This window comes from Varanus komodoensis, unplaced genomic scaffold (genome assembly GCF_004798865.1).
Source record: "Varanus komodoensis strain SLA01 unplaced genomic scaffold, ASM479886v1 scaffold6_2, whole genome shotgun sequence".
Classification (NCBI taxonomy): Eukaryota; Metazoa; Chordata; class Lepidosauria; order Squamata; family Varanidae; genus Varanus; species Varanus komodoensis.
Window position 1 is genome coordinate 16,751,250 of NW_025336346.1, and position 25,984 is coordinate 16,777,233.

The 25,984-nt window shown below is 40.3% G+C and overlaps 1 protein-coding gene across 2 annotated transcripts in view; it reads right to left on the reverse strand.

Annotated features, from left to right (window-relative positions):
- Positions 1-1,442: 1,442 nt before the first annotated feature.
- DENND6A (DENN domain containing 6A) overlaps positions 1,443-25,984 on the reverse strand; it is a 44,265-nt gene continuing 19,723 nt past the window's right edge. For both annotated transcript variants that reach the window (XM_044451299.1, XM_044451298.1), the window contains 14 exons: positions 25,018-25,097; positions 24,214-24,276; positions 22,928-22,983; positions 21,555-21,677; positions 20,512-20,607; positions 16,706-16,800; positions 15,016-15,081; positions 14,863-14,927; positions 13,281-13,370; positions 11,920-11,973; positions 11,722-11,831; positions 10,802-10,904; positions 8,907-8,981; positions 1,443-5,825 (listed from right to left, as the gene is read on the reverse strand). In XM_044451299.1, the coding sequence (XP_044307234.1) occupies positions 5,700-5,825; positions 8,907-8,981; positions 10,802-10,904; positions 11,722-11,831; positions 11,920-11,973; positions 13,281-13,370; positions 14,863-14,927; positions 15,016-15,081; positions 16,706-16,800; positions 20,512-20,607; positions 21,555-21,677; positions 22,928-22,983; positions 24,214-24,276; positions 25,018-25,097 (1,202 nt within the window). In that variant the 3' untranslated portion in view covers positions 1,443-5,699. The remainder of the gene's footprint in view (positions 5,826-8,906; positions 8,982-10,801; positions 10,905-11,721; positions 11,832-11,919; positions 11,974-13,280; positions 13,371-14,862; positions 14,928-15,015; positions 15,082-16,705; positions 16,801-20,511; positions 20,608-21,554; positions 21,678-22,927; positions 22,984-24,213; positions 24,277-25,017; positions 25,098-25,984) is intronic.

Genomic DNA, 25,984 nt, shown 5'->3' on the forward strand with positions numbered 1-25,984 from the left:
TCTGTGCAAAATTAAATTCTGCACTTAGGAAGCACCACTGGAGCAGGAACAAAACCTCCCAAACATTAGGACTCTCTTCTTGGAAGCTTTAGTCTAGTCAGTCTTTTTTTTTTTACTTACCTGAATTGAAAATATTTAGTAGTCTTGCTGCGATGAAGCACATGCTATCTCATTACTTCTCCTAAAGCCAGAAACAACTTTGAATTTTTGCTTTAGGTCACTGTTTTGGTATAAGGCAGCTTCCTCAGGTGTGATATTATGGTAACGGAAAAGGGCACCAGAGATAACTGAACAAAAATAGATTTGTGGTGCTGCTGGATCATTTTGTAGCTGACAGTTGCCAAGCAAAAGACAGGCAGGCTGTCTGCCAGCACAGCACAAGGCAGGCGAAAACACATTTGGCCTGCCTGGTGCTGTTTCAGTGTTCTTCTCTTTTGCTTGATGGTTCCCACCAACCACTGTCTTAATATTTTATTGATATAAATTTCAAAAGAGTTTTAGTAAACTTCAGCTACTTGTTATTGTATTCACATCCCTTTTCAAACACAACAGACATATCAGGATCCTTGCAGTACAGTTGGTAGTCGGGACTCTACTGAACAAATTGCATGATCTTAGAATTAACCCAGACTGGTTACCTGTATTTCAAGTTGGGAGACAGACACACAAAAGCATGTAACTGATTAAAGAAGTTACAGATCAAATACAGGCTGAATAGAATTCTAATACTTTTCCTGGAAGCTGATTATTTGTTTTTCTTAATTAGTGGATCCTCTTAATATGTGTTTGCTAAAAATTTTCATGAAAGCATAATTTTCACTTGTATTTATTTCAAATTCCTTTTTAAGATAAATTCTCAATCCAAAATGCCAAGCGCTTTCATAATAATTGATCAAAAGTGTAACCCATATCAGTGTGAAACACTGTAGCATCTAAAACATTCTCACCTCAACCCACCCCCCTTTATTTTGGGTAATTGCAGTAAACTTACTGGAGTATGTATAGATTCCATTGCATGCATGCATGTGTGCTAAAATGCAAGGGGACAAAGCTAGGAAAGCAGCACAAAACCAAGGCAGTTGCACCTGAAAGGGATTGCAAATCCTGATTCTAGGCTTTTTTGATACAGAAATAAATCAATCAGTTCAGTGACATAGCGCACACAATTTTGAATATTTAGACAGAAAAAATGTCCAATACCAGTATAACTCACTGGGGAGTGTTGGGCATTTTAGGACTTTTTTGTCTAAACATTCACACAACTGTACCCTTACTTCAATATGAGCATGCACTGGATTTTATCCACACTATTTATGCTTCACCTTTTTGGAATAGTCACCGTGAGAATATTAAGCAAGAATGGAATGCTACAATGTACTGGACAGTTTCAAATTTTCCACTCTATTTCAGGGTCTTTACTGAATAAACATGAACAAAGTTTCTGTAAAAGTGAAATTTATTTCCTTTAAAAAAATACATTTTGAAAATAAGCTAATGTAGCTAGTTCAAATGTACTATGTAATGCTTCAGTTAATGAAGATTTAGTGGCCATATTTTTTAAAAAATGCTACTCTTCACCTGTGCAAAACAATATTTATTAGCTATTTATGCAATAGTGGCATAATTGCAGAAGCCAGCTTTTATACAGTTTAATTTTAGCTTCTGATTTGGAATTCATCTTAAGTGAATATTTAAAATATATCTTAAAATGCAGAGGGCAGTCTATAGCTAAAATTAAGGACTCAAAATAATAGTGCATTATAGTATACAAAGGCAGTTTTCCACAACAGGCCTGTAATGGATGATTATGTTTCATCCAAATGAAGAAATGTTTAGGAATAGTAATCACTGTGTTGATCAAGCTTCTGCATTTATGTTCCTCACAGTACTATACACACAATATAGGTACACATTACAATAGGTATAACATAATTGGAATGATTCCTCCAATTCCTATTACATACAGTTATAAAATTCTTGCATTCTCATATTCTAAAGAAGTTAAACATTTAGCAAAAATAATTTATTGCCAATGAGAAATGGCTCATTATGAATATTTATAGTATACACACTGAATGGGTTCGTATGACAACAACCTATTGATGATAACAAGCCACAGTGAGTTGTCAGGTCACCAGGACTCCGACTGCATTCCACAGGATGGAGTTTCCCCTTTATTTTTTCAGAAACAGGCCATCTGGACAATCCATTGCTTCTTCTAAGGATTGTTCAATGCACAATGGGTTGTTACGTCATCTGAACCTAGAGAGCAATTTCACTGAGGGTAGTGAGACCCTTGGCCAAGTGGGAAAAGCCACTGCTGCTCTTGCCCCTTGCCACTACTAGTGACAGCCCATGTACTAATGCTCAAGCAACACCTGAAAGCGACTGTCACAGGCTACCACCCTTAAAAAAATGTCCCTTGCAAATTTTGCAAATCTGTTCATAATTTTTTATTATTGTTGATCTTTCTCAAATGTGCTTTTCTGCCTGTCCAATATGCATAGTCTTGCCCAGTCACTTTCCTTGTCTGTTTCAGCTGTTAAAAGGAATAATGAAGTGGGGCAGAAACTGCAGCAAGTAAGTGCTCTGAAGAAAAGGTACAGGGGATGAGGAAGTTCCCTTCTCTTTCCAGAATAGCTGGAAGTTCATGGAAGAATTGGAAAGGTAGAGCACACTAAGAAGTGTCAGTTCAACACATATAACTGAGAAAGTTACATTGCTAATGAGGAACTACTGTCACCCCTTTTTGGTGCAGCTCCTTTCACCTCTTTTTTCCCTTTACCCATGTTTTTCAAGTGCCAAGGATCTATTGCATAGCTGTCAACTCCACTAATTAGCCTAGATGCAGTCTTATCTTACCAGTTTCCATGTATGTTATCTACTTGCCAGTTCCTTTGACAACTAAACAGGCAAGAAAACTAACCAGGCAAGGCTACTTGTATCAAACAGTGCTTAAGAGCACACTTGCAGAAGACTAACAAAATAATATTGATTTTTAAAAGTTCTAAACATAGTTGCACTATTTGCGGGGCTGAAAAAAAAGATAAATACAGTTCCAATTGTGCTTTTGTGAGGCTCCAAAAATACACAATACTGTTGATTGAAAAGGGATAGTGATCAGAGTGGAGAGGAAGAGACAAGATGTTACAGAGGACACTGGTGTACCTGCCAAAGGATGGTGGTGGGGGTCAGGAGGGGGAGAACAAGCCACAGTGAGCTTGAGCATCCACTGGCTGTACCATGGGTTGTTCTATGAACAATCCACACTGCATAGCTTAGTTGCAGGCTGGCTTAATGTGTTATGCAAATGCAGCTACTGTAAGCTGCAAAATACAAAAGCCATCCCTAGAGAAATATAAGTAATACAGATTAAAATAGCCTCCTTCTTACATCACATTTCATTAAAGAAAGTTAACCCCCAAAAAACTTTAAAAACTTTAAAAACTGGGAGGTATAGTGATTTAATGCTATTTAGTGTTTCTATAGCAGCTATGAAATATATTTTTCACTAATTTAATCTAGTAAGGACAAGCTATGTATAAAAACCTGTTTCTGCATATAACCTGTCATTTTGGATTAGCCCCACAAAGCACAATATGGTGGAAGAAAATGAAAAGCTACATATTGAAAATACTGAACGGATAGGTAGCCCATTCTCAAAATGACCATACATAAGAACACAAAGTCTTTCAGAAACCTCTATTTACACACTGTAAGGATGTGATCCTATGAACTATACCCTCCCTACTCAGAATCCTGGGAACTCGGAGGCTTTCAAGGTTTCTGTGTCCTGCCAAGCTGAAGCTGGCAGAGTGGGAGGAGAAGCAAAAGCAATCTTTGACTCCCTGTTCTCCAGTCTCCTTTCTTTTCACTAGACCACATTTCCACCTGTCTAGTGAGGGCACTTCCATGTGGGAAGGAAGGAGAAAGCTCAGGACAAACGGTAACCTGGCCTTTCTGGTCTCCTTTCCTCCCTACCCACTTCCTCTCCAAGGCTTATTTTCAGATCTTGGAAAGACAGCCAGAATACTTCTCTCTACTCTTGCTGGGCGTTGGATCTCTTGACTCCCCCTTGTGATGTCAGAGCACTGTCTCTGTATGTGGAATATATTTTATGAGCCATGGGATGCCTGCTCAAGATTGCTCTCTAACAGATGATTAATGATGTCAGAAGAAACTGCACCACTTATATACTTGGCACAAGGAAATAGAAATGATGTTTTGGTAAAGCAGCTGGTTTTATGTTCCCCAATGCCTATAGCAAGTCAGATGTTTTTGCTGCTACTATTCTTATAACACTACCACGGCACATGACACTTCACAAAGAACAGGTATGTCAGATCCCTGCCTCATGGGACTTACAATCTAAATCAGACACAGGGAAACAACAGAGGAAGTGCAGAGGAAACAGCACTGTAAGTAGAGGAAGATAATGTGATTATTTCAATTGCACATACTTTGTCTTTGTTACAGTTGGGTATACGGATTAGGAGGATGATCCACAGGCTTTCTGGAAAAGGTGAGCTTTAGGAGTACTGCTGGGAGGCAACTGAAAATTAGATTCAGTCAATCTTTGAAATTTGAATTTTAGCTCTGCAATTTAAAATTAAGATTTAGCATGGTACAACAGTTCATGAACTTTGATGAGAAGCACCTGCTTAATTAGCTCCAAACCTTAAAAATAAGGGAGGGAATAATGCTATATTTTTCTAGCAACTAATGGAAAGTGTACAATCTGTGAAAAATGTAATTGGTTGTAAAACAACTTCTTTATAGTTTAGCTAATCAATATCCATGCTAGAAACAGATTTGTTGCCAATAAGTAGTAGTTTTGCTGTGTCAAATCATCTCAGGTGTCCCAGAACTGATGTGATCTGGAGCACACTCCCCGTTCTTTTCCTGCTACTCATTAGGGACAGTATGTTTTCCCTACCATCTAATTAAGGTAACTTCAGTCCCCTGGGATATTTCAATTCGTAACCGATGTGTACATCTAACTTCCCAAATTGGGAACTTGAAACCATGGGTAGATATGGGTGTCAGTTTATGGTTACAGTCTCCAATCTGGGGGGAAATTATGGTTAGAAGCAAGCATAGCTTTTACAGGTGAAATACAGCAGACTATAGTTAGTGGATGGACCCAAGGAATTCAGCGCAACAAGGGGAGGAATATGTAAGCCCAAAGGGATGCTCCTAAATCCTTAATCATGGTTTGAAGATACCTGCCATGATGTCTGAACTAAACTTCAATGTTTTGTGGACTGCCATTTGAAACTTTAATGAAAAGTAAAATATCAAAAGGACAGACTGGGGAGCTGCTAGCTTGACCTTAAGAGTGATAGTCTTTGAAACTAACCAGAATATTGCTTCCCCTGAGTTTCAGAAAATTGGGCAGAGCACCACCAGTTTCAGAAGTTTTGGAATGCCTGCACTATGGGCCTGTATTTAAAAGTTTAAGATTTTCAATAAGAGCACTTAGTTTTAAACATAATTAACAAGCATCTTTTTGTTTCCTCTGTATTCAAGTTGAACTTCAATGGACATTTTAAAAAGTATAACTTTAGAAATATAAACATGAAGTGATTCCATTGCAGTCTATTTTTCAGATCTACTGTTCTCTGTTTCTCTGAGAATACCTGCTTTATACTTTTGAAATATGTGATGTGGTGCATCTGGCTGTATGAACATCCAGTTAGTCATACTGAGCCAGTTTTGTTCAGGATACCCTGTAAATCTTCTGGCTGTGCAAGAATAATTGAATCAATGTGCCTCCGTAACTTTTCCATAGTGCCAGGTTTCACAGGTAAATTTTCTCCATCCGTCTGTAACCAGAGAAAGTGCAATTAAAAATCTATGTTAATGTTCAGCAATCAGTGAGAATTCAGCAGTCATTAAAACAATCATCAGTGATGTATCTGACATTCAAACTGTCCTACTAAACAGCTTCATTAACATTAGTGTAAGCATGGAATTCACATGCAACTGAGCTAAAAAGTTCTTTGTATATTCCAGATTCATATAAGGTCAGTTCAGAATGCAGTTAGGCTTGGAACCTTCTCCCTGAGTGTACTGGCATCTCTTGATTTTGATTATTCATAGAAACCTCTAATTATTCTCTGAAAACTTTAAGTGAGAATTCTTTATAGCTAGTCAGAAAATTTCATATCATATCCAACATGTTCATAGTGGAAAATTCTTTAATATTTTCTAAGAATGATTTGAGGTAGCCCACCCAGATCCAGGCAACTAACAGACGAATAGCGGAATATGACTCTCAGAGTACACCAGACTGGAGGCACAGCTATCTAACTGAACATTCTGTTCCAAAAGTGGCAAGCCAAATGCCCATGGAAAGGACACAAGCACACACTGCTTTTGTTTCCCTGCAAATAGTATTCAGAGACATACATCCTCTGATGCTGAACATTCCCAGTAGCCACTGATAACCTCCTTGAATTTTTGAGTTTTAGAACTGTCCAGCTGATCACACTGCATCACAGAGCAAACTTCATTGCAGAACAATCTCCTTTTACCTGTCCTGAATCTCCCACCATCCAGCTTAATTGGATAACCCCAAGTTCTAGTATTGTGAGACTGAGAAAATTTCTTTCTGCCTACTTCCTCTATATCATGCATATTTATATTTACCTCTACTATGTCCCCTTTGCTTGCCTTTCTTCTAAGTCAAAAAGCTTTAAATCTTTCATTACAGGAGAATTTATCAAGCCCCTTAATACTTTTTATATGTCCTTTTCTGTCCCCCCACTGCCACACTAAAATTTCAATTTGAGATGCATCAAGCATAACTGCACACAGCATTCCAAGTCTGGCTGCACTACGGACTTGTGAAAGACCATTATGATGTTGGCAGTTTCAGTTTTGATTCCTAATGATCCCAAATGTGATATCTGCCTTTTTCACAGAAGCTGTGCTCTGGGGCGACTTTTCATCAAGTTGCCGACCACAGCCTCAAGATGATTTTTCTGGTCACTCACCACAGCCAGCTCTTTTAGCATATACATGAAGCTAGGGCTTTTTTTTTTTTTTTTTTGCAGAAGTCAGCATCAATTTACACTTGCTTACACTGAACCATATTTGCTATTTTAAAACCTATTCCCCTAATTTGATGAGTTCTTTTTGGAGCTTGTCATGATTTTCCAGGTCAGTCAATGCCAGCTCACATCCCATTAGCATATGCATGAAGTTAGGGCTTTTTGCACCAGTCAGCAACACTACACTTGCTTACATTGAACCACATTTGCTACTGCTGTCCCCTCACAGTTTGGCAAGTACTTTTTGGAGCTTTTCATGATGGCTTTCTGTTTGAACCTTATGAAATAATTTGTTGGCATGTGCAAGCTTGGGCACTTCACTGCTTGCTCCTAATTCACAGCCTTTATGAACAAGCTAAAAAGTATCAATCCCAATAAAGAGATGCTTCTGTTACATCCCCTGCATTGCAAGAACTACCCTTCATTCTTATGCTCTGCTCCCTGATCCTTAACATGTGCTAAGCCTGGTGTAAAACCATGTTGTCACTGCTTCGCAAGATACCCACATGCTCTTCTTCTCCAGGAGTAACCTGTATGCCACTGCCCAGAGAGTCCTACATAGGACTATGGATGACTTTTATAAATGTAATAAATAAATAGTTCCCAGGGCAATTGTCATGTCTAAGGCACAAAGATACCAATGGGGAGCGATAGGTCAGCTGCAACCTGGGCATTTTTATAAAGACTACCTATATGGGAAGGGCCATTTCCCTCTGAGACAGAGTCCAAGCTTTGCTTGCAAAAGGTCAGAAATTCAATCACTGACATGTTCAGGTAGGACTGGGATAAACCACTGTCAGTCATTACAGATATTGCCCCCATTTCCCACTTGATACCCTTGCTCGGACTCCAGGTCCCAGAATTCCTGACCATTGGCCATGGTGACTAGGGCCGATGTGAGTGGAGGTACAAAGCATCTGGAGGGCACCAGCTTGAAGATTGGTGTAAACAATACTGAGCTAGATGGACCCAGTATAAAGCAACTTGCTCTGTTTCTATTTTAATCAGACAGGTACTTCCTGCTCTATGTAAGGGAGAAATTTTGAGCCAATGGACACAACCACCAGGGAGAGCTACTAACAACAACCATATTATTCTGCAAGGATACATACAGAAATGATGCACCTTTCTAGTCTTAATAACTCAGAAGAATAGTTGCCTATAATTGCTGGAAGGTAAAAAGTATGATCTTTTGGAGATTGCAGTGAAATTGTTACCAAAAAAGAAGGCTTATATAGGTGTAGGAAGAAACTAGTTATAAAGGTCTAAATGGAAGGGAACACAATTGCCAAGAATGAATAATCACAGTCCAGCCTTGCAGCCAGTCCAGTTGGAAATCAAGCTGAGATGCTCTCAGTACGATACCTACTACCACTCCACATTCCTTACCAGAGAATGATAGCCCTACAGGACAGTGATGCAGATCCATATTACAAGCTCACAGGCATGCAATACGGAACCTTCTCCCAGAAGGTCTTCTGAACATTATTCCGCATAAATGACACTGACACTGAATCTTTACAGGAGCCTGATACTGCTCTGTTGTTTGTCCAGCCTCCCAGGAAGATTCCTTAATTTATCCTCTAATTTAATACCAATACCACTCAGAATTTCTGGCCATTCTGAATATGTGCAACTGAGCATCAATACAGGTCTTGGGGAGGACCACAGTCTGTCTTTTTTTAATTTAGAAGCCAAAGTCATGTAGTTTTGAAGAGATGGAAGCAACTCAAAAATACTTTTAGTGACCAGAAAAATTAACAGTGGATAATACTCAAGAGGAGTAATCAGAATGACATAAATAACACGTTAACAACTAATACAATGCTTTGAATACACTTATCCACTTACCAATTTATCCTTTAATTTTAAGACTAGATCCACAGTTTCAACTTCAGTGTGTTTCTGACTCCAGAAAAGTAAATCCTATCAAAATTTTTAAAAATTATTTAAAATTAGATAATTAGATTCATAAAACATTGTCAGGGCACAAAAAGGCAGAACACAAAACACATAATTATTGCATCTTCATGGAATGCCTTAAATACACACTATTACTTCAGTACATTTTTAAAAACAACAGTTAACATGGTATGTCTAAAAGTCTGTGTGTCCACTGGATCGCTAATCATTTTACCTACATTACAGGCATTTACAGATTTCATGAATATTTATTCCAACTTCACAGAATGGCAATACCTGCAACCAAGCCAACCAAACTACAATAGTGGCAAGCTTCTGAGTTCTCCAAAGCTCTTCATCAGTATAAGTTGGGGTGTAGAATTTGTGCCCTTCCAGATGTTTTGGCTGTGATAGCTAGGGCTGATTTGACAGGAACTGAAGCTAAAAAACTGGGGAGCCACAAGTTGCCATCCTTGATCCAGGTGGTTCAAAAAGCAGGTGGGGAAGAACAAAAAAGTCTACAAAATTAGGCCATGAGTTCTGCATTTTACATCCAGTCTCAAGATGAAGACTGTACAATGAATTAGTTAGTTACAGCAAGGTGTGGCAGGTATTGGCTGACCCTTAAAATGGAGAGTTCCTGTTCAGGTGGTATCTGCCAATACTTCCTTTGTTTTTATGTGCCTTGCAGAGCACCATATTTAGCCAGTCAGGTGGAATCTACCACTAGCAACACTGTAAATAATACAAGCTAGAACTGAAGACACCTGTGAAAGGCTTTCATGCATAGAACAAGGGAGGAGGCTGACACAAGCACATTCCTATATTTTGTTTGGATATGGAGTGCCATTAACTTTCTGAAATCTCCCTCTCTTTCTCTTAGTATGTAAAGCTACCACCAGGAATTTTATTCCAATCTAATTAACTTCTCCCACAGTATTCACCCCAACCTATAAGGCTCTTCATTGGACTATGTGGTCCTGAGGATCAGTCTGTGGTATTCCAACAGCCTATGACTCTGAGTTAACAATAAACAAAATAAATTGTATTTCTACAATAAACAAGATGTTCAAGTAACTCCTTAATGAACAATGTATAATAATCTTTGACTGAGATAGGTTACTCTTTGTCTTCACAAACACTCCTCACACACAGATCTCCCTTTCTCTCCTGCACTCAGGTTTCTGTCAGTTTCTCTCTCACACACGCCCTTAAAATACTTGACAATATGAGGTTCTGACTCCCCCTAGTCACTAATATGTCCTCCAGGTGTTCTACTTCCTTCTTTAGAATCTTAAATGCTTTTTACAGCCCTCTGTAGGATTCGAATGAGAAGGCTGCCTCTTCAAATTCTGCAGACTGCTGACAGCTTTCTATTTCTCTCCCCTCACACACTTTCAAGCTCTGCCCACACACTCTCAGTCAACAACCAATGACCTCACTCACTTAATCCCTTTCTTTTACCCCCCTTATCCCTCTGAATCTTACCAATATGTAAAGGAACACAAGCATAACACTTTAAAATGTTTTGCCTTCCAGAGGCAGCCCCTACATTTAATGCAGTGCTGCTCCAAAGATCCCTTGGCAGATTTTCAGGGGGCATAAGAAACTGCAGGTGGAAGGTAGGGACTGATGAGATCCAGTGTGCACATAGAGGACTCTGCATGGCTCTCTGGATCCTGGGCTTTAACACTCACTTTATAGGCACATTTATATTTTCCTGTAAGATTGTCCCTAGCCATGCAAGTTAGATGCTGTTTCCGAGTACAGATTGTGCTTTGTTTTTAAAATACCCATGCAGGGGGCAAGGAAGGAAAAGGTTAATGGAAAGCCGGTTCTCTCACCTCCTCACATAATGCTTCCAAATGCAATGCCTCCAGCTTCTGTGTCATTTCTTTCCGCCGTGTCCTGAACCAGCCATCAAAGTTATACGATTTCAAAAAATGCCTTTGAGACAAAGAAAAAATTAGTGTTATTAGCAGGGTGTTCTGTACATCCAAGTTAAGGAAATTGTCTGCTTTCTAAGCAAAACTCATTTAAAACCATAACCAATACTGACTGTGGGGAACGCTGGACAGCCCTCTGACAACTGTCTGTAAAAACCTCTTGTAAACATGTCTATTTCCTCTCCTGACAATAGCTCATTATGAGCTAGTCAACTGTTTAAAACAAGATACCAATGTGCTGATTTGTTACTTCCAGTGTTAGTTCATCTTCTCGGAGAAGAATGGATTGATTCATACCCAAGCTTTCACTACCTGTACATTGCAGAGAGGCTTTGAGTTTAAATGGAAACTTTATAACTGGCCACTAATGTAAGATGCGCATGAAACCATCAGCCCCAGGTATTGGTACAGGTGCAATGTTTAAACCTCAGGTCAAACATGGACTCACCAGATTTTCTTTGCAAAAGCTCTTACGGGCCCCATACCCCAACCTTAAAGTAGGAACAGTCAAAAGCCTACCTCATGGGGCTGTGCAGAGGATGAGTGACTTGACTTAGCAGTTTTAAAGCACAGCATACTGTAAAATGCACTGTCACACTATTTACATGTTAAGTAACAATGAAATGCACTTTATAACACATATGACATAAATTGATAAATTTCTGAAACCTAGGAAGAACTACTGATAGTATTTGTAAAATATTTCATTTAGTGCAAGAGGCAAGATTTCCTTCCATTTCCAAGACACTTTTTTAATGTAACTGATTTGAATCTAGCTCAGGCTGTGTTCTGTGTTTCACTCAGTATAACAAAGTTACCTGTACAGTCCTATCCAGTCTCCTTTTATCCTGGACGTAAGCTGAGGCCCTGCTTTCTCAAGTGTTTTCATAAATTCCTCTTGGCTGAATGGTTTCAACTGTGGTGGACTCTACAAAGCAAACACAGCTCCAAGTGATCAGAGCACACAACTGTAGCTATGCACAAATGCAATGTTAATCTTCTAAAGATATTCTCACCTTCCAAGGTGATATGCTTTTTTGCAAAGGCATCAAACTTGCTACATATCGTTCCTGAAAAAGAACAGCAGTGCAAAATGTAATTCCTGATGTTTGAATTCTATCTTGGATAGATTCAACATTATGTTTCATTTGCTTCAAAGTATCTAAAAATAAGCCAGATAGAAAAGCTAATAGATGGCATATCACTGGTCAACAGTCAGATATCTTGGGGACAAATCTATCCTTTGAAAGGGTAACATCTGGGTCACCGTAACCCATCCAAGTTCTTGCCTTTCTTACCCGCTCCTCCTTTTAATTCAGACTTGTGTAAACAAATGGGAGGAACTATTATGTAAATTTGCAACATTAAATCTAAAGTTGGTCCTTCTTAAAGTAGACCCATTAAAATCTTGGAGTTAAGTTAGTCATGTCTAACTTGATTTCAATGAGTTGACCCTAACAAAGACTACCTTGGATTTAACCCTCAGATACTGCTATGGATACCTTTGGTAACAAGGTAAAAGGAAAACAAGGGTAGAAACCAGTTCCACTATTGGTGACTGGCAGGAGGGCCAAATCTATCTAGTTGCACTCTGGGTTAGAGTGAACTTACTCAAAACACAATACTTCATTGCTGAGTTTATGTTTTTAAGGATAACATACTAATCTCCAGATTTTTCCAGTGTTAGCTAAAATAAGGCAAAATTTGCAACTACATTAGTTACTATAAACAGCTTTACTGACAGTCACAGAAGCAAAACTGAAAATTGTATAAAAAGAGAGTCTATCCACACAGGAAAAGGTTGGATGTAAAAGTTCCTCTGAAGTGGGTTGAAATTCCTTAAAAAGGAATATTGCCTTAATCACTCCATCAGCAAATTCCATGCTCATTTACCTGGAAATAAGCTTCACTGGACATAGGGGATCTTACTTCTAAAGAAACATACACAGGATTGTACTGCTGTTTACAAGTTGCCCTACAAAATGTTAAAATCAAATATAAACTTATATAAATATAAGCTTATATAAACTACTTTGGTGGTGGTAGGGTGTTCATGCTCAAACTAGGATTATGAGCAAACCCCCCACTATACAATATTGATGGTGAAACAGATTATTCCCATTTAAGAAAAAAATATTTTAAAATATTTCTGACTACTATACAAACTGTGAAGGTGGCCTCATAATCTGGCTGAAGAACTCAGTATAAATCTTTGTCTTTACCCTCAGCTTCTAACAGTGCCATCCTATGCAATAGAAGCTTCACTGTATTCAGTAAGACAGACTTATTTTCAGGAAAGTGTGTATACAATTGCACTGGAATATTTAATTATACATATCTACAACTTTCATTGATCAATAGAGACATGTCAGCTTACTAGAGGAATAATGAAGCTTTGAGTCAGTTCCAAGAAATAACGCCGAAGAATTATATTTTGGGCTTCTGCAGGACGTTTCTGCTGTACTCCCTGAAAAAAGGCAATTGAAGCAGTCCACTTTCTCAGTGTTTGGAAGGCAATATGCTATAGTCTTACTAGACAGACACTAACGTTTAATAGATACTAAATTAAGAACGGTGAAATTATACTACTGTTTTACATATTTTACAATCTTTGTAACATTTCATTTAAGCCATGAAATAATTAGAAACAGCGAGTCAGAAGGGGTCTCCTGGGCCATCTAGTCTGGCCCCCGGCTCCAGCCAGCTCTGCTCATGACATGCCCACCATGTGCCAGCCTATCCTTGAACACCCTCACCAATGGGGCTTCAACCAGTTCCCTAAGATGTTAAGTTTGTTCCAGCAAAAACACTGATTGGGCTTGCAAAACACTTCCAGCCATAGTTGTTTATAAGACATTGTGGTTTACCGTGTTGTCTGAACCCAGCACTCCATCAGTGACCCTGGGGATTGTAGTAGGATCTAATAAACCCACTATGGGCTATTGTGTTCTCCAAACCCAGATAAAAAATAAACTGTGGTTGAATCAAAAAAGCAGACCGCCCCTTAGCAGGAGTGGCAGAAAGGAGTGGTCTCCCTTTCTGAGGCACCCCAAAAAGCCAAAGCAGCCCTTGGGGCCAATTGGGAAAGGCTTCCTGCCCTACCTGCTAATAGTGGGGAGGGGGCATTTCAAAACCTGGGAAAACTGGGGGGGGGGCAGACTTCTTATTTGAATCACAAGCCTCACCCACCCCAACTGGTGTTTCCCTCAGGTCTTGCCACTTCCCTACCTGTCCACTAGGACAAAACTGCAGGCACAGCTAGGACTTCAGTGCACCCTTTACAAATTTAGGGACCCTGGGAACCTATATGGAATTGGGAAGAACTGAGGGGGAGTAAAACACTCTTTTTGCATGTTCTTGAGGGTTTTTAAGGGGGCGTTTGTGCATTTCTGTTAACCACACTTGGGGAAATGAGGGCAGCCCAGGGCCACATCAGCACTCCCAGAAAACCCTACTGATTCTGCTGCATAGGGTGCTCCCCTGCCCTCAACACATACACACCCTGGAGAAAAAGAGTTACCAGTGGGCTGCTAAGATTTCCTGGACACGGTATATGTGCCAAAGTGCAACAGTGGAACCTTCAAGGCTATCAGAATAAAGACTGTCTGACTACATCTGTTGATCTTTAATATGCCACAAAACTCTTTTTGATGTACTGAGGGGAAAAAGGTCTGCCCCCACTTCAACAAACTGCCCCACCTGCATTGCAAGGCAGATTACTCTTTCTGTAGCTCTTTCTTGTGCACATTTAGATTACAGAAGGGGTGCTTCTGTAGATGTACAGAAGGGGTGGGGAATTCTGGAGAACAGGCACTTCACAGAAAAGTAGAAGACTGTAAAAAATATTGCATTTAAGAAAAGGGATTAAATTGTGTCTTTTTAAAGATACACATGCCCCTTACTTTCATGGCTCTGCCCAAGATCTATTAATGTTATTGGCTACAAGTCTGAAATGTTACCTTCTGTAACAGTTTTATTATCTCTTCATCTTTGTTCAAGTATGGCTTATAAGATGTATAAACACCTGGGGGTTGGAAAACAGAATTTTCATTTGGTTTTCAGCCATACAAGTATACAGTAAGTATTAAGTTTATAATGATAAAATGTATTACCTGGCTTAGAATCCAAAGTTTTTAAGTTCTTCAGCTTTTTCACTTTCACCTGCTTTGGAACTTCACCTGCCCAAATAAGTAAATGGTCGCCATGTCAGCCTCTAAGTCAAATGCCAGGATCTTGAGGGCCTGGCCAAGGCAAGTTCTTAAAGTTGCTTGGCCATACAAAAGGGGACTTTGCCAGCTGGTGACTTCTGAATGCAGTGCCACTCAATGCTGAGCCTGATTCAGGGGTCTCCAATATTTTTGGTTAGTGCCAATTAACTTTACTGGTAAGATGGGCTAAAGGTCTCCAGTGAAGAAGTACTTCAGTGGGACATTCAGCCTCCTTATGCAATGATATCATTTCGATCCCACTGAATAAACAAAGGTCTCAGGGCAGTCTACAATTCCATACCTCAGTGCAGAATTCCACTTGTGGGTGTAGCATTCCTCTTTCAACACCAGAGCATATGCTTTGTATCCACAGGCACAACCCCTGGGATCCTTCAGTATAAAGATCCAAGGTAGCTGGAATGGTCTGGGAATAATCTCTGCCCTAAAGCTTGGAGCACTGCTGCCAGTCCAAATAGACTGGCCTTACCCAGCCAGGCTTATTATTTTCTCAATAAAAACAGAAATAAGAGCAACAGTTGCACAGCAGCCGACTACAACTCTCATCATCTTCAGACACTGTGGCTGCTCTTGACTGGGGATGATGGAAGTTATGGCTTAACAGATCTGGAGAGCTCTAAACTAGAGAAGCCTGGAGTAGGTGGAGGCATGGTCTCACCAGATCCATATGTGGAGGCAATCGCTCCTGTTGACTGTCCACAGGGGTCAGCACAGTGGGAACAAGAACCACCATGATTCTACTTGCTATTAGGGAAAGGCTGGGAATTTGAGAGCACTTTTCCATTCCAGGATACACATCTTGCCTGGCTGACCATGACCTGACTGCCTCCTTTCTTCCTCTATGCATGTATGAAAGCTTCCATTCTGGGGATGATCAGGAAACCCTACATGCCACATCTCCACTGCTTATGCCCCCCTCACTCTTCTGGTGGTAGCAGAAACTGTGGAATCCAACCAAACAAGTTGCTCTCATGTTAATGAAAGAGCAAAGGGAAAGCGGCAGGCCTGAACAGTGAGCAAGAGGGGGAAGCTGATGTGGACAGCTTGGCATCCATCACCTCTCTGCCTTGAACAGATTTGATTCCTGTTTGAATGGGTTTGTAGGCTTCTTGCTGTGACCAAGACACGTTGGCTTTTTAAAGGCCAGCTCAATACAAATCAGTAAGTAGCCACACTGTATAAAAGCTGAAACTCTTCATATTCTGTTTGAGGCATTTTGTAAATATATACTCTTTTACATAGCAAAGACTATGGTCTAACGGAAGAGAATTTAACTTCTTACATTTTGTTCAATTTCATTTGATTTCCTATTCAACTCATGATACATACCAGCAAATTGACTATATTGGTCTGATCTGAGTTCAATCTTTTCAACATTTATTCTATAAAGTGATCCAAGTCAGCTAGAGATATAAAGTCAAGCTACTGTTTTCATACCTCAAAACTCAAGCACTACCTCTATCTTGAGCCTAACTTCCCTATTGTTACTTATTTTGTTGACATGAGGGTATCTGAAGGAGAAAAGGTAGTAAGTTAGTAATATTCTGCATGCATTAGAACAAAATAAATACTTTACCTGACAGTTTAATGTCTCCTATTCGGATGATGTGTGGCCAGTGCTGCAGCGTTTTCGCAAAAAATGGATTTGTTACTCCTAATATGACAGAAGGCCTGAAATGTAGAAAATTCCTCAGTGAAATCAATACCCTCACCATAAATTCAACCTTAGCAAATTTCAGAGGAGCAGCTGTGTCACACTGTCCAGAAAACACACAGAGACTTGGGACACAATGAGGACTAGGACTTGCACCCATACTAGCCCCTCTCCAAATAGAAGGGCTCCTATTGCTCATGTAATGGGGCTGCAATCCAGCAGAGGCTTCTTTTCACAGAAGATGATTTCTGCCTTCTCACACAGGTACCGACATGCTCAGGCCCATAGCACAGCTTTGTATATGTTAACTAACGTAAGTTCTTAAGTTTGTTTGTGTATCTTTTAAGGACATCCCTATTTGTGGAAAGGGATGAATGGTCAGGAGAGAGGAGAGCATCTGACCTCATAAAAACATTTTGGCCAGAAAGATTCAGGGAAGGAATGTGGCAGAAGGTGAAGTACATGTGGGCCAGCTAATCCAGGGGGATCAGATGCAACGTAGACCATCAGATGCAACATAGACCACCATACTTTAATTTTGGCAAGTACCCATGGACAGCAAGGTCGGGGGCAGAGGGCCTTCCAGAGATTTGGGACTCCTGCCTTATGAGCCATCTCTTACGCTGCCTCCATTTCAGCACAATATTCCACTCTGTTCCAGAACACCCCGCAACTTTCTGAAGCCGATTTTCAAAGCACACAGGGGAAACTAGGATTATCTTCCCCCTGCAAGTGGAACCACACTCATGGGATCTCTGGATCCAATCCTTTAATGGGGTAGGGCAACAGCTGTGCCCCATGCTAGTAACCCTTTGCCTCCAAACATGCTTCTAGCTCTTCCAGAGATAAACCCTGTCAGTGACAATACTCTCTTCATTTGCAACTAGGATGGGTCAGGATCAGCCAAGCCGAGTTTGATTTACAGGGAAAGGGACAGATGGAGGCTGCCAGAAGCAGAGAAAGCCTTAATCAACTGCTCAAACAAGGACGACAGCAGAGAACCCCCAGGAATTGTTAAGACAGAGGTATAAACCTCCCTCTCTCCCAGGGAGAGATTGTCAGGATCAGAACCTTGCAAATAGAATCAGGAATGCCGATTCAGGTCCTTGCAGGGAACAGCTGTGTGGCAATTATGCAGTACATAAAAGGCCGCACTAAACTGCTGCTCCTGGCCACAGCAATGAGAACTATCCTGGAGACTATCTTGTACTTCAGCTTCCAGCTTTGCCTTGACCGGAGACCTTGTTCTTGCCTGCCTCCTGCCCAGCTCCAGCCTGTTCCTGCTTCCATCCTTGTCTCCAGCCCAACCCTACCAGTTACCTGTATCCACCCTCCTTGACCATGCCTTGCTCCTGGAAATGACTGTCTTTCCAGCACCTGACCTTTGAACTATACTCTTAGACTGTGTATTTGCCTCAAAGCCTTTTATCACCAAGAAGGGTTTCCTTTAAAAATTACATGGAAGAACAGGACCCCTTAGATTTTACCTCTTGTGCCATTATCCAGAGCTGGACTTTTGATGAACCTCCCCCCCCCACCAAGTTATTCCCACTAATAAATGAATATTAAGTTGGAAGCCCAACACAGCAGGACCCCATGGAACTGGCTGTCCTCCCAGGAACAGGCAAGTGTCTGTTTCAAAACTCTGGTCCTTCCTGTGGCTTAACCCCAGAGGGATCCTGCTCCACCCCACCAGACTATTCATGGTTGAGAGTCAGTACCACCAGATACACGTAGTGTTAGCTTCAGCCTGCAGATCCTGACAATTACTGCCATGTTGAATGATTCCTGTACTGATCCTGCGCACATTAAAACTTTGCAAAGAGAAGTCACAAGATGCATCTTTTATTTTTCATGGCCTTTTGGCCCAATTATTTGGCTTCCCACCTTCAATAGCCATATGTACAGGCCTACAAAATAATGGTAACATCAAACAGATGAAAAGGCTGTACTCCCAAAGCTTGTGCTACAATACAGGTGTCACAATATTTTAATTTCTGTTTAAAGTTACCAACAATCTAGAATTCTCAGTGCATTTAAATATACTTCCAAACAACAACAAAAAAGGCTAAAAAGTATATAGTTCTTCTCCATTTTGTGATTAGTTATTTAAGTAGGAGAAGCTGAAATAGTGAAGTGGACCAGTGAGACTTCATGATGAGTAACTAACTTTATGTTAAGGAAAGTACCACTAACAGCTCTGCTGGGGAAAAACAGTCTAGAAAAAGCTAAACCAAGCACAAAGAAGAACTATACAAGAATAGATAAACCTGTCTCGCAAAAAGAAGGGAAACTGTCATATTTTCTTTGTTAAACCCACCAAGTTGGCTACTGTTGCTACCAAGTTTTTACTGCTTTAGTTTTGAAATAAATAATAAAATGCATACACCATTTGACTTGGCATGTCTGTTAAGTAACACCAAGAATCAAACTACTTTTCATAAACCAGTTTAAAAGCTTCCTTAATGTCCAGGCAGAGGTATAATATAGATATACAAGATCTGGAGGAGGTCTGTGGTTGGGAAACATACACGCACATACATAAAATACCCAAGGTACATAACTGATCAAACTGCAAAATGTTCTTATAAATATACAGATAAAATATTTTTTCTCACCTTAACGTTAGCTTACACTGACAACTAATGCTCCTTGATTTATGGAGCCCTTAATTTAAGTATCTTTTTGGATACTTTACAATGAACTCTTTAAACAGGGCAGCAAGTAATTCCAAATTCAAGTAAAACTATCCCTGGAATAAGATGCTTGTGGAAGGAAATACTTTGCACTGGAAGATTCTCTTTCACAACAGGGAGGCTCAGACATAAAAATAAAATATTCCACAAAGTGGGTTACCAGCAATGTTTAAAACAGCATAATGTTAAATCATTAGTTTCCTGATCTCCTTCATTCACACAATAAGCCATCATTCCAACATTGCTTTGTTTCTATGGAACTGATAAAATGAAAGAGTTTTGTTTCTAAAAATATCTTGCTCATAAATATGGCTTCCATGTTCGGCTATTTCCCCCCACTAAGATCTTTGTAATTCAAATTGATGTCATTTCAGCATAAGTTGCTACTGGCTTTTAATGCAGAACCCAACAGAAAAAATACGAACAAAGGCTTAACTATCAGTATTTATAGTAAAGAAATACTGTGAGCAACTTTTTTTTTTGCATTTTATTGGAAATAGCTGCATTTTGATTCAAAAGTAACTGGAAATATTGGAGAAAGAGTGCTCATGCACGATTATTCCCATTTAAAACCAATTTAAATGCTTTAAGCTCAACAATTTGGCTAGACATAATTAGAATACTGATATATTATTACAGATTCTTACTAGAGTTAAGCATTTTTTTATTCTGAGTAGATAAAGGATTTCATAACAGCCTTGAACACAGGATCTCTTATTTTAAGTTTATGTTACATGTACTGGAGATAATACGGTATCAAGACATCAGCTGCTTTCTATTTCCTGTCTCCGAGTACTAAACTTCATTAAAATAGTTGTTTATGCACCGCATGGTTGCAAAACTAAACAACTGGATCTTTTGTTAAGATGTCCTAAACTGAGGTCCCTAGTCTTCACTTAATCCATAAAGCAACAGTCCCTGAGTGAGACTTATTTCTGAGTAGGCACGGATAGGATCACCCCTTAGGAAAGAATCATGATGGAAGAATTACTCTGGACACCAACATTTATAACTGTAAATCATTTTACTTACGGGGTCTGTGTGCGGGTGGTGTATTCTTTGAATTCACTGTCATGTATTGTAAAATAAGGCCTAAAATCACTGTAGTACTTCAGAGGCGAGATACAGCTGTGAAACGAACACACACAACATTAAAATAATGTGTGCGTGTGTGCTACATGCTTACTCAGTCAATTACTGTTTGATCTAGATAAATTCTACTGTATTTTTGATATTTTATTCTGTCTTTTAAAATACATGAACTGTTAATCCCTTCCTGGATACTAATAGCACGCACATTCTCTGAATGAGAACCCTTGAGTAGCCTCAGTGGCAGTAGCCATGCATGACAGAGAGCTATTAGTTGGCGGGCTGGCTGGGGTGGGGGCGGTGGGCTGCAGTAGAAAACTGAAGGGACATGGAATGGAACAGCATGGCTGGCTGGTTGAAATTCTGAGCAAAATTGACTCAAGACGATTTTCAGTCTCTGAATTCAGAGGCAGACAACAATCCAACGCAGAACTTGCAGTGTGGCGGGAGCAACTGTGGCCTCCCAGCTCCTTCTGCTCAGCCTTTTCAGCTTTCTAGACAAGGTGCTTTGGAGAGGGAGGGAAGCAGACAGGACAAGATACACCTTCTCCACAGGCTCCTCCCCTCCCTGCCTACTAAGCGCCACCTCTACGCCCCCTCTGGCCTTAGAAAGGCAGTTTCCAGCCCTGAAAAGGCAGCACGCACAGTTCCTTCCACACTGGCTGCAAAGGGGTTCAGGGCATGCATTCCCAGCCTCAGGGTCAGTGCCCTGCCTCCTTCTTACCATGGATCTGGGAATCCAGAGTATAACAGGAAGATCTAGTCTGTGACATTCAACAGGTGGGCCTGAGCCTCGGAACCTTCAGACCATCATCAAAAAAATTCATTTATAAGTGCTGAGCTTACCTACATGTTTAAATTCTTCCTCAGTTCTGTATGTGTTTAATGCAAACCAAGGGCCTGCACATTCTGCAATGGCCTTCACATTGTGATTCATGGTGAGATCACAGTTGTGAGGTTTTTTTTAGACTCCTCCATATGTTTACCTTACAAGTGCCAGCACAGTTTCTGAAGACTCTGATGGAGATGGCGCCATGACAACAAGCGGTTCCCCTAACAACACTAGCTCCCATAGCATCTGGATATGAAAGAAGACTGGCAAGAAACATCTGAAACAGATTTACAAGAACAGGAATTGTTGTTGTTGTTGTTTATTTGCTTTCTCTCCTTTACATATAGTAGAGTGAATAGGAGAAAAAATGGAGAACAAAGACAGAATGGTAAAAAAATGCAACTGAAAATTTACCTTGACTCATACCAGCTTGAAAGTCTAAGATATGCATGACGATTGAACCACTGTGAAGGGTAAAGAGGCTGGGACAGAAAAGCTGTGGAGATAAAGTGTGGGTAGAACTACAGCCAGATGCCACACAATATCCAGCTCTCCAACTGTGGCCAAGCCCTGGGGATGCAATGTCCACAGATATAATGGCTGGGTTCAGACTATACAGTAACCCACATTCAAGGGTTGAGGATGGGTTGTCATCAAGCCCTGGGTTGTTATTGTGTTGTCTCACCCCAGCTGAGATAACCAATCATGGTCAACATTTCACAACCTACATAACAACAAACCATGGCTTCTCTTCATGGGCAGTCAATGGTTAATAAACCATTGTTTGTTGGCACAGCTGTGTTCAAATAACATGATAATCCACCTTTCAATTACAACCCATGTTTGACCCATTTACACCTCTTGGCTGTGGATTATTATGTTATCGGAATCCAGTCACTTACATTACTATGTGGCATTGTAAAGAAAGAAGATTCTAAGAGCACTGCCCAGCAATCTAGGGGGATGGACTAGAGGCAAGAAGAGAGGTCAAGCACAGTGCAGTCTCTGAATCCTGAATTTCTCTTTAGGAACTCTACTCAGAGATAATATCTCTCTCACATTAAGGAAGCAACAGAAACTTGCAAGAGGTGCTTATTTCCAATTACTGCATGTTGGCATTTCATTAACCTGCCAACTCAACAGAAGGAAGACAGATTACTGTCCCTTAAAAACAGTGGCCTGCAAACCTCCAGATGTTATCACTCCCCCCAGCCCTGGTTTTGGCCAAGGATGGGGAATTATGCAATTTGTAGCCCAGAACATCGGGAGGGCACCACGTTGCTTACTTCAACAAAACAGCCCATCTTAGACATTTCACAGGAGTCAGGGATTGCCAGCAAATGGATTACGCCATTTACTAGTCAGGCATAATCCTTTGCATGTTTAGTCAGAAAAATATTCCAGCATGGCTGGGGAACGCAATCCTAGATATTTTTTTCAGTCTAAACACGTCTTAAAATACTCTCCTTCGGGAACGCTCTTTGATAGGATGAGTCAACTTCAGGACTTCAAAGCTTTTGTTTTTACCTGAAGAGGTCTACTTCATGGACAGTAGGCAAAGCAAGGGAGACCTGTGTATCCGTCTAAAAAACAAACCAAAAAAGCGTTTGCTCAGAGTGGGGCCAAACAGTGGACTAAAAACTTGTGTATACCATGTTGAATAGAAGAAAGACCTGCATCTGCTGGTAGATCCCTGTGTAAGTTGAAGCAGAACGAAAAAGATTGTGAGGTTATTGGGGCCGCACAGGAATGGAGGAGTTAGTTGGCTCCTGCCCGCTCACCTCTCCTGCTTTGCATTTGCTTTCATCAACAATCTAGAAATGCCATGGTTTGTTGTTGGGTAAAGACTCTGGGTTTTTTGTTCCTCAAATACCCAGAATTGTGGGTTCATGTACTGTATCACACTACTGATGAAAAGGGATTCCAGAATTGCTGCTAAAGCAAATGTAAAGCAAAAGCAGAAAACACATAAAAAGGCAGAGTACTTAGTTTAATACAATCCCACCAATTAAGCGGTCTTTGAATTAGCTTTGCACGCAGTCCAGGTCAGTGACTCTTTCCCGCCCCAACTTCCAAACCTGTATTGCCAAAATAAAAGGACTATAGTTTCCATTTCGTTCTGGGACTCATTAAAAATTCCTGGGCAGAGAGGGGATACATTTTTCTCAGAGAGTGGGCATATTTTGGAGGGCAGAAAGGGGAGGAGACCAGAAATGCTAGGATATGATTTATCATAGACCTCCTCTAGCTTCCTTCTCTCTTCCTCAGAAGCACCCTTACTAGATGAGCAGAACAGGATGTCCAGTGGGAGGAAAAATCAAAGACTGGAGGTCAGAAAGGCAAAAGTTACTTCGGCTGCTCCTTCTACCCTGTTGGCTTCAGTCTGGTAGGGCAGAGGAATCTCAGAAGCTTCTGAATTTGGGAGCTTCCAAATAGTAAGGGTGCAGTTCAATATGACTGCACTCTTAAAGAGGGCAGAGGATTCAGGAGACAAGCTATAGCTAAACGTTGCTGGCTGGACTTATGAATTGGTGTAAATAACTGTTTAGGGATCCTGAAGTTGCTTGCTGCTGACACCTCAAGCATTCTGTTCATTACTGAACAGAACAAGTACTTATGGTAAAGAATATAAGCAGCATTTAATGTAATTTATCGCTGCAAAAATGTTTGCACACACTTTCATGCCCCATTACTCTTTCTATTTTACAAAAAATGCTCCCCCAGAGTTGGGATTGCAGACTTGCAAGTCTGGAAATGTAATCTGAAAGTCAGCTGATTGTTTTAAGGGAGTAATCAAGTGGCTGGTGAATTACCTGATGTGTTGATTGTAATACTTGGGTTGTTCCAGGCTTGTCATGACATGTAGGAATCCGCACCTTTGCAAAGAGACATAATTTAAATGTTATTCAGAATGCTAATAACTTGTAATAGCCTTAACATCATTTAATAAATTAGAGATGTTAACCACTTTTGAAAGCAGTAATATACTAGCTCTTCAACAGTGCAAATGCATTGCTCTAAATTGTGTGGGGAAACTATGGCTCGTCAGATGTCCTGAGATCTACAACTCCCAACATCCACGAACACAACAATACTTGAAGAACCATATATTCCACTTGCTTGCTGTAAATGGTTCTTCCTTAAAAGCATTTTTTTAAACTACTACATTGTTTTAAAGATCTCATTCCTTAAGATGCAATCATGTTTAGCCAGAAAAAGCCCCTACAAGGCAACTTTTTCTGGCTAAACATGCACAGGATTTCAGTCTTAATATCCTAGCCTATAAGCAATAGCCCTGTGAAGAATCTGAAGTCTTCACAGAAACCATCAATTCATAAAAACTCCAGAACACAGACTGAAACAGCTGTGAATTCATGAGTACAATTATGGGACTGATCCAGATCCAGATTTAAACGTACAAAGCACAAATTTCAGGCTTTTCCAGTTTAACCAAATTCACAAGTGGCCATTTTCAGTTGGCCCAATTTGTTTAACTTACAAATCTAAACAGAAAAACATAAATTTATAAAATACTTTGTTGCTGTAGAATGTTCATAGATCCTTTCTCTCCTTCCTCTTACCTCTCATGACAGCCTTACAAATATGAAAATAAATACCTTCATTACAATGCCCATAATAGGCAAATGAAGTGTTTTCCCTGGGACTGGAGGGGGCCATCGATCAACATCACTACAAGCTGAAAAACATAATAACCAAGCAGTCACTTTTGACAGTCAATTAAATTATAACAGTGCCTCCTAAAATCAATGATTAAGGAGATTCTCTAACAAAAATTAATAAATTCTGATCCATCTAACACAGGGGTGTCCAAACTTTTTGCAAGGAGGGCCAGATTTGGTGAGGTGAAAATGTGTGGGGGCCGACCATTCAGCCTGACATTCTTTGAAGCATTAACATTAAATGCAAATGAACTATTTTATGAAACACTAAACAAATAACTTAACTGCACTAATGTGAAGGGTGATACTGAGATCTCGATTGCATTATATAGGCCAGGTCTGGCTCAAAAACAGTGGTTTTGATGCGCAAGATGTCACGCAGGTGAAAGTCACTTAGTCTTGTCCTCACGTGGTTCTTGTTAATGTTCATAACCGAGCATGTCTTCTCGCACAAGTATGTCAAACCAAACAAGCTCAGCATTTTCTTAGCAAATGTTCAAATCTCTTGGAACCTGTCTTTATCCAGCTGGTGGTAAAAGTTGACAAGAGCGAGCTGTTGGTGCCGACTGCGACACTCGGTGTCACACTGCAGCTCAATGAGCTCCAGGTGCAGGGGGCCTGGAGCGTCATCAGGGTCCAGAGAAAGGAGATGAAAAAAGCATGATCTCCTTTTCAATAGCTGCAAAATCCCGAAAGTGCTGTTGAAACTCCTCAGCCAGAGATGAGATGTCTGCTTCATACCTCCTTATTTGCACACTCATATTGTTCTGTGGAAAACTGGTCATTCTGCATCAATCCTGCAGCGATGGGAAATGTGTGGTATTGGGCTGCGTTTGTGACAGGTGCCTTTGGAAAAGTAGCAGCTTGGTCCCAAAGGCTTTGATATGTGAATACAGTTGGCTTA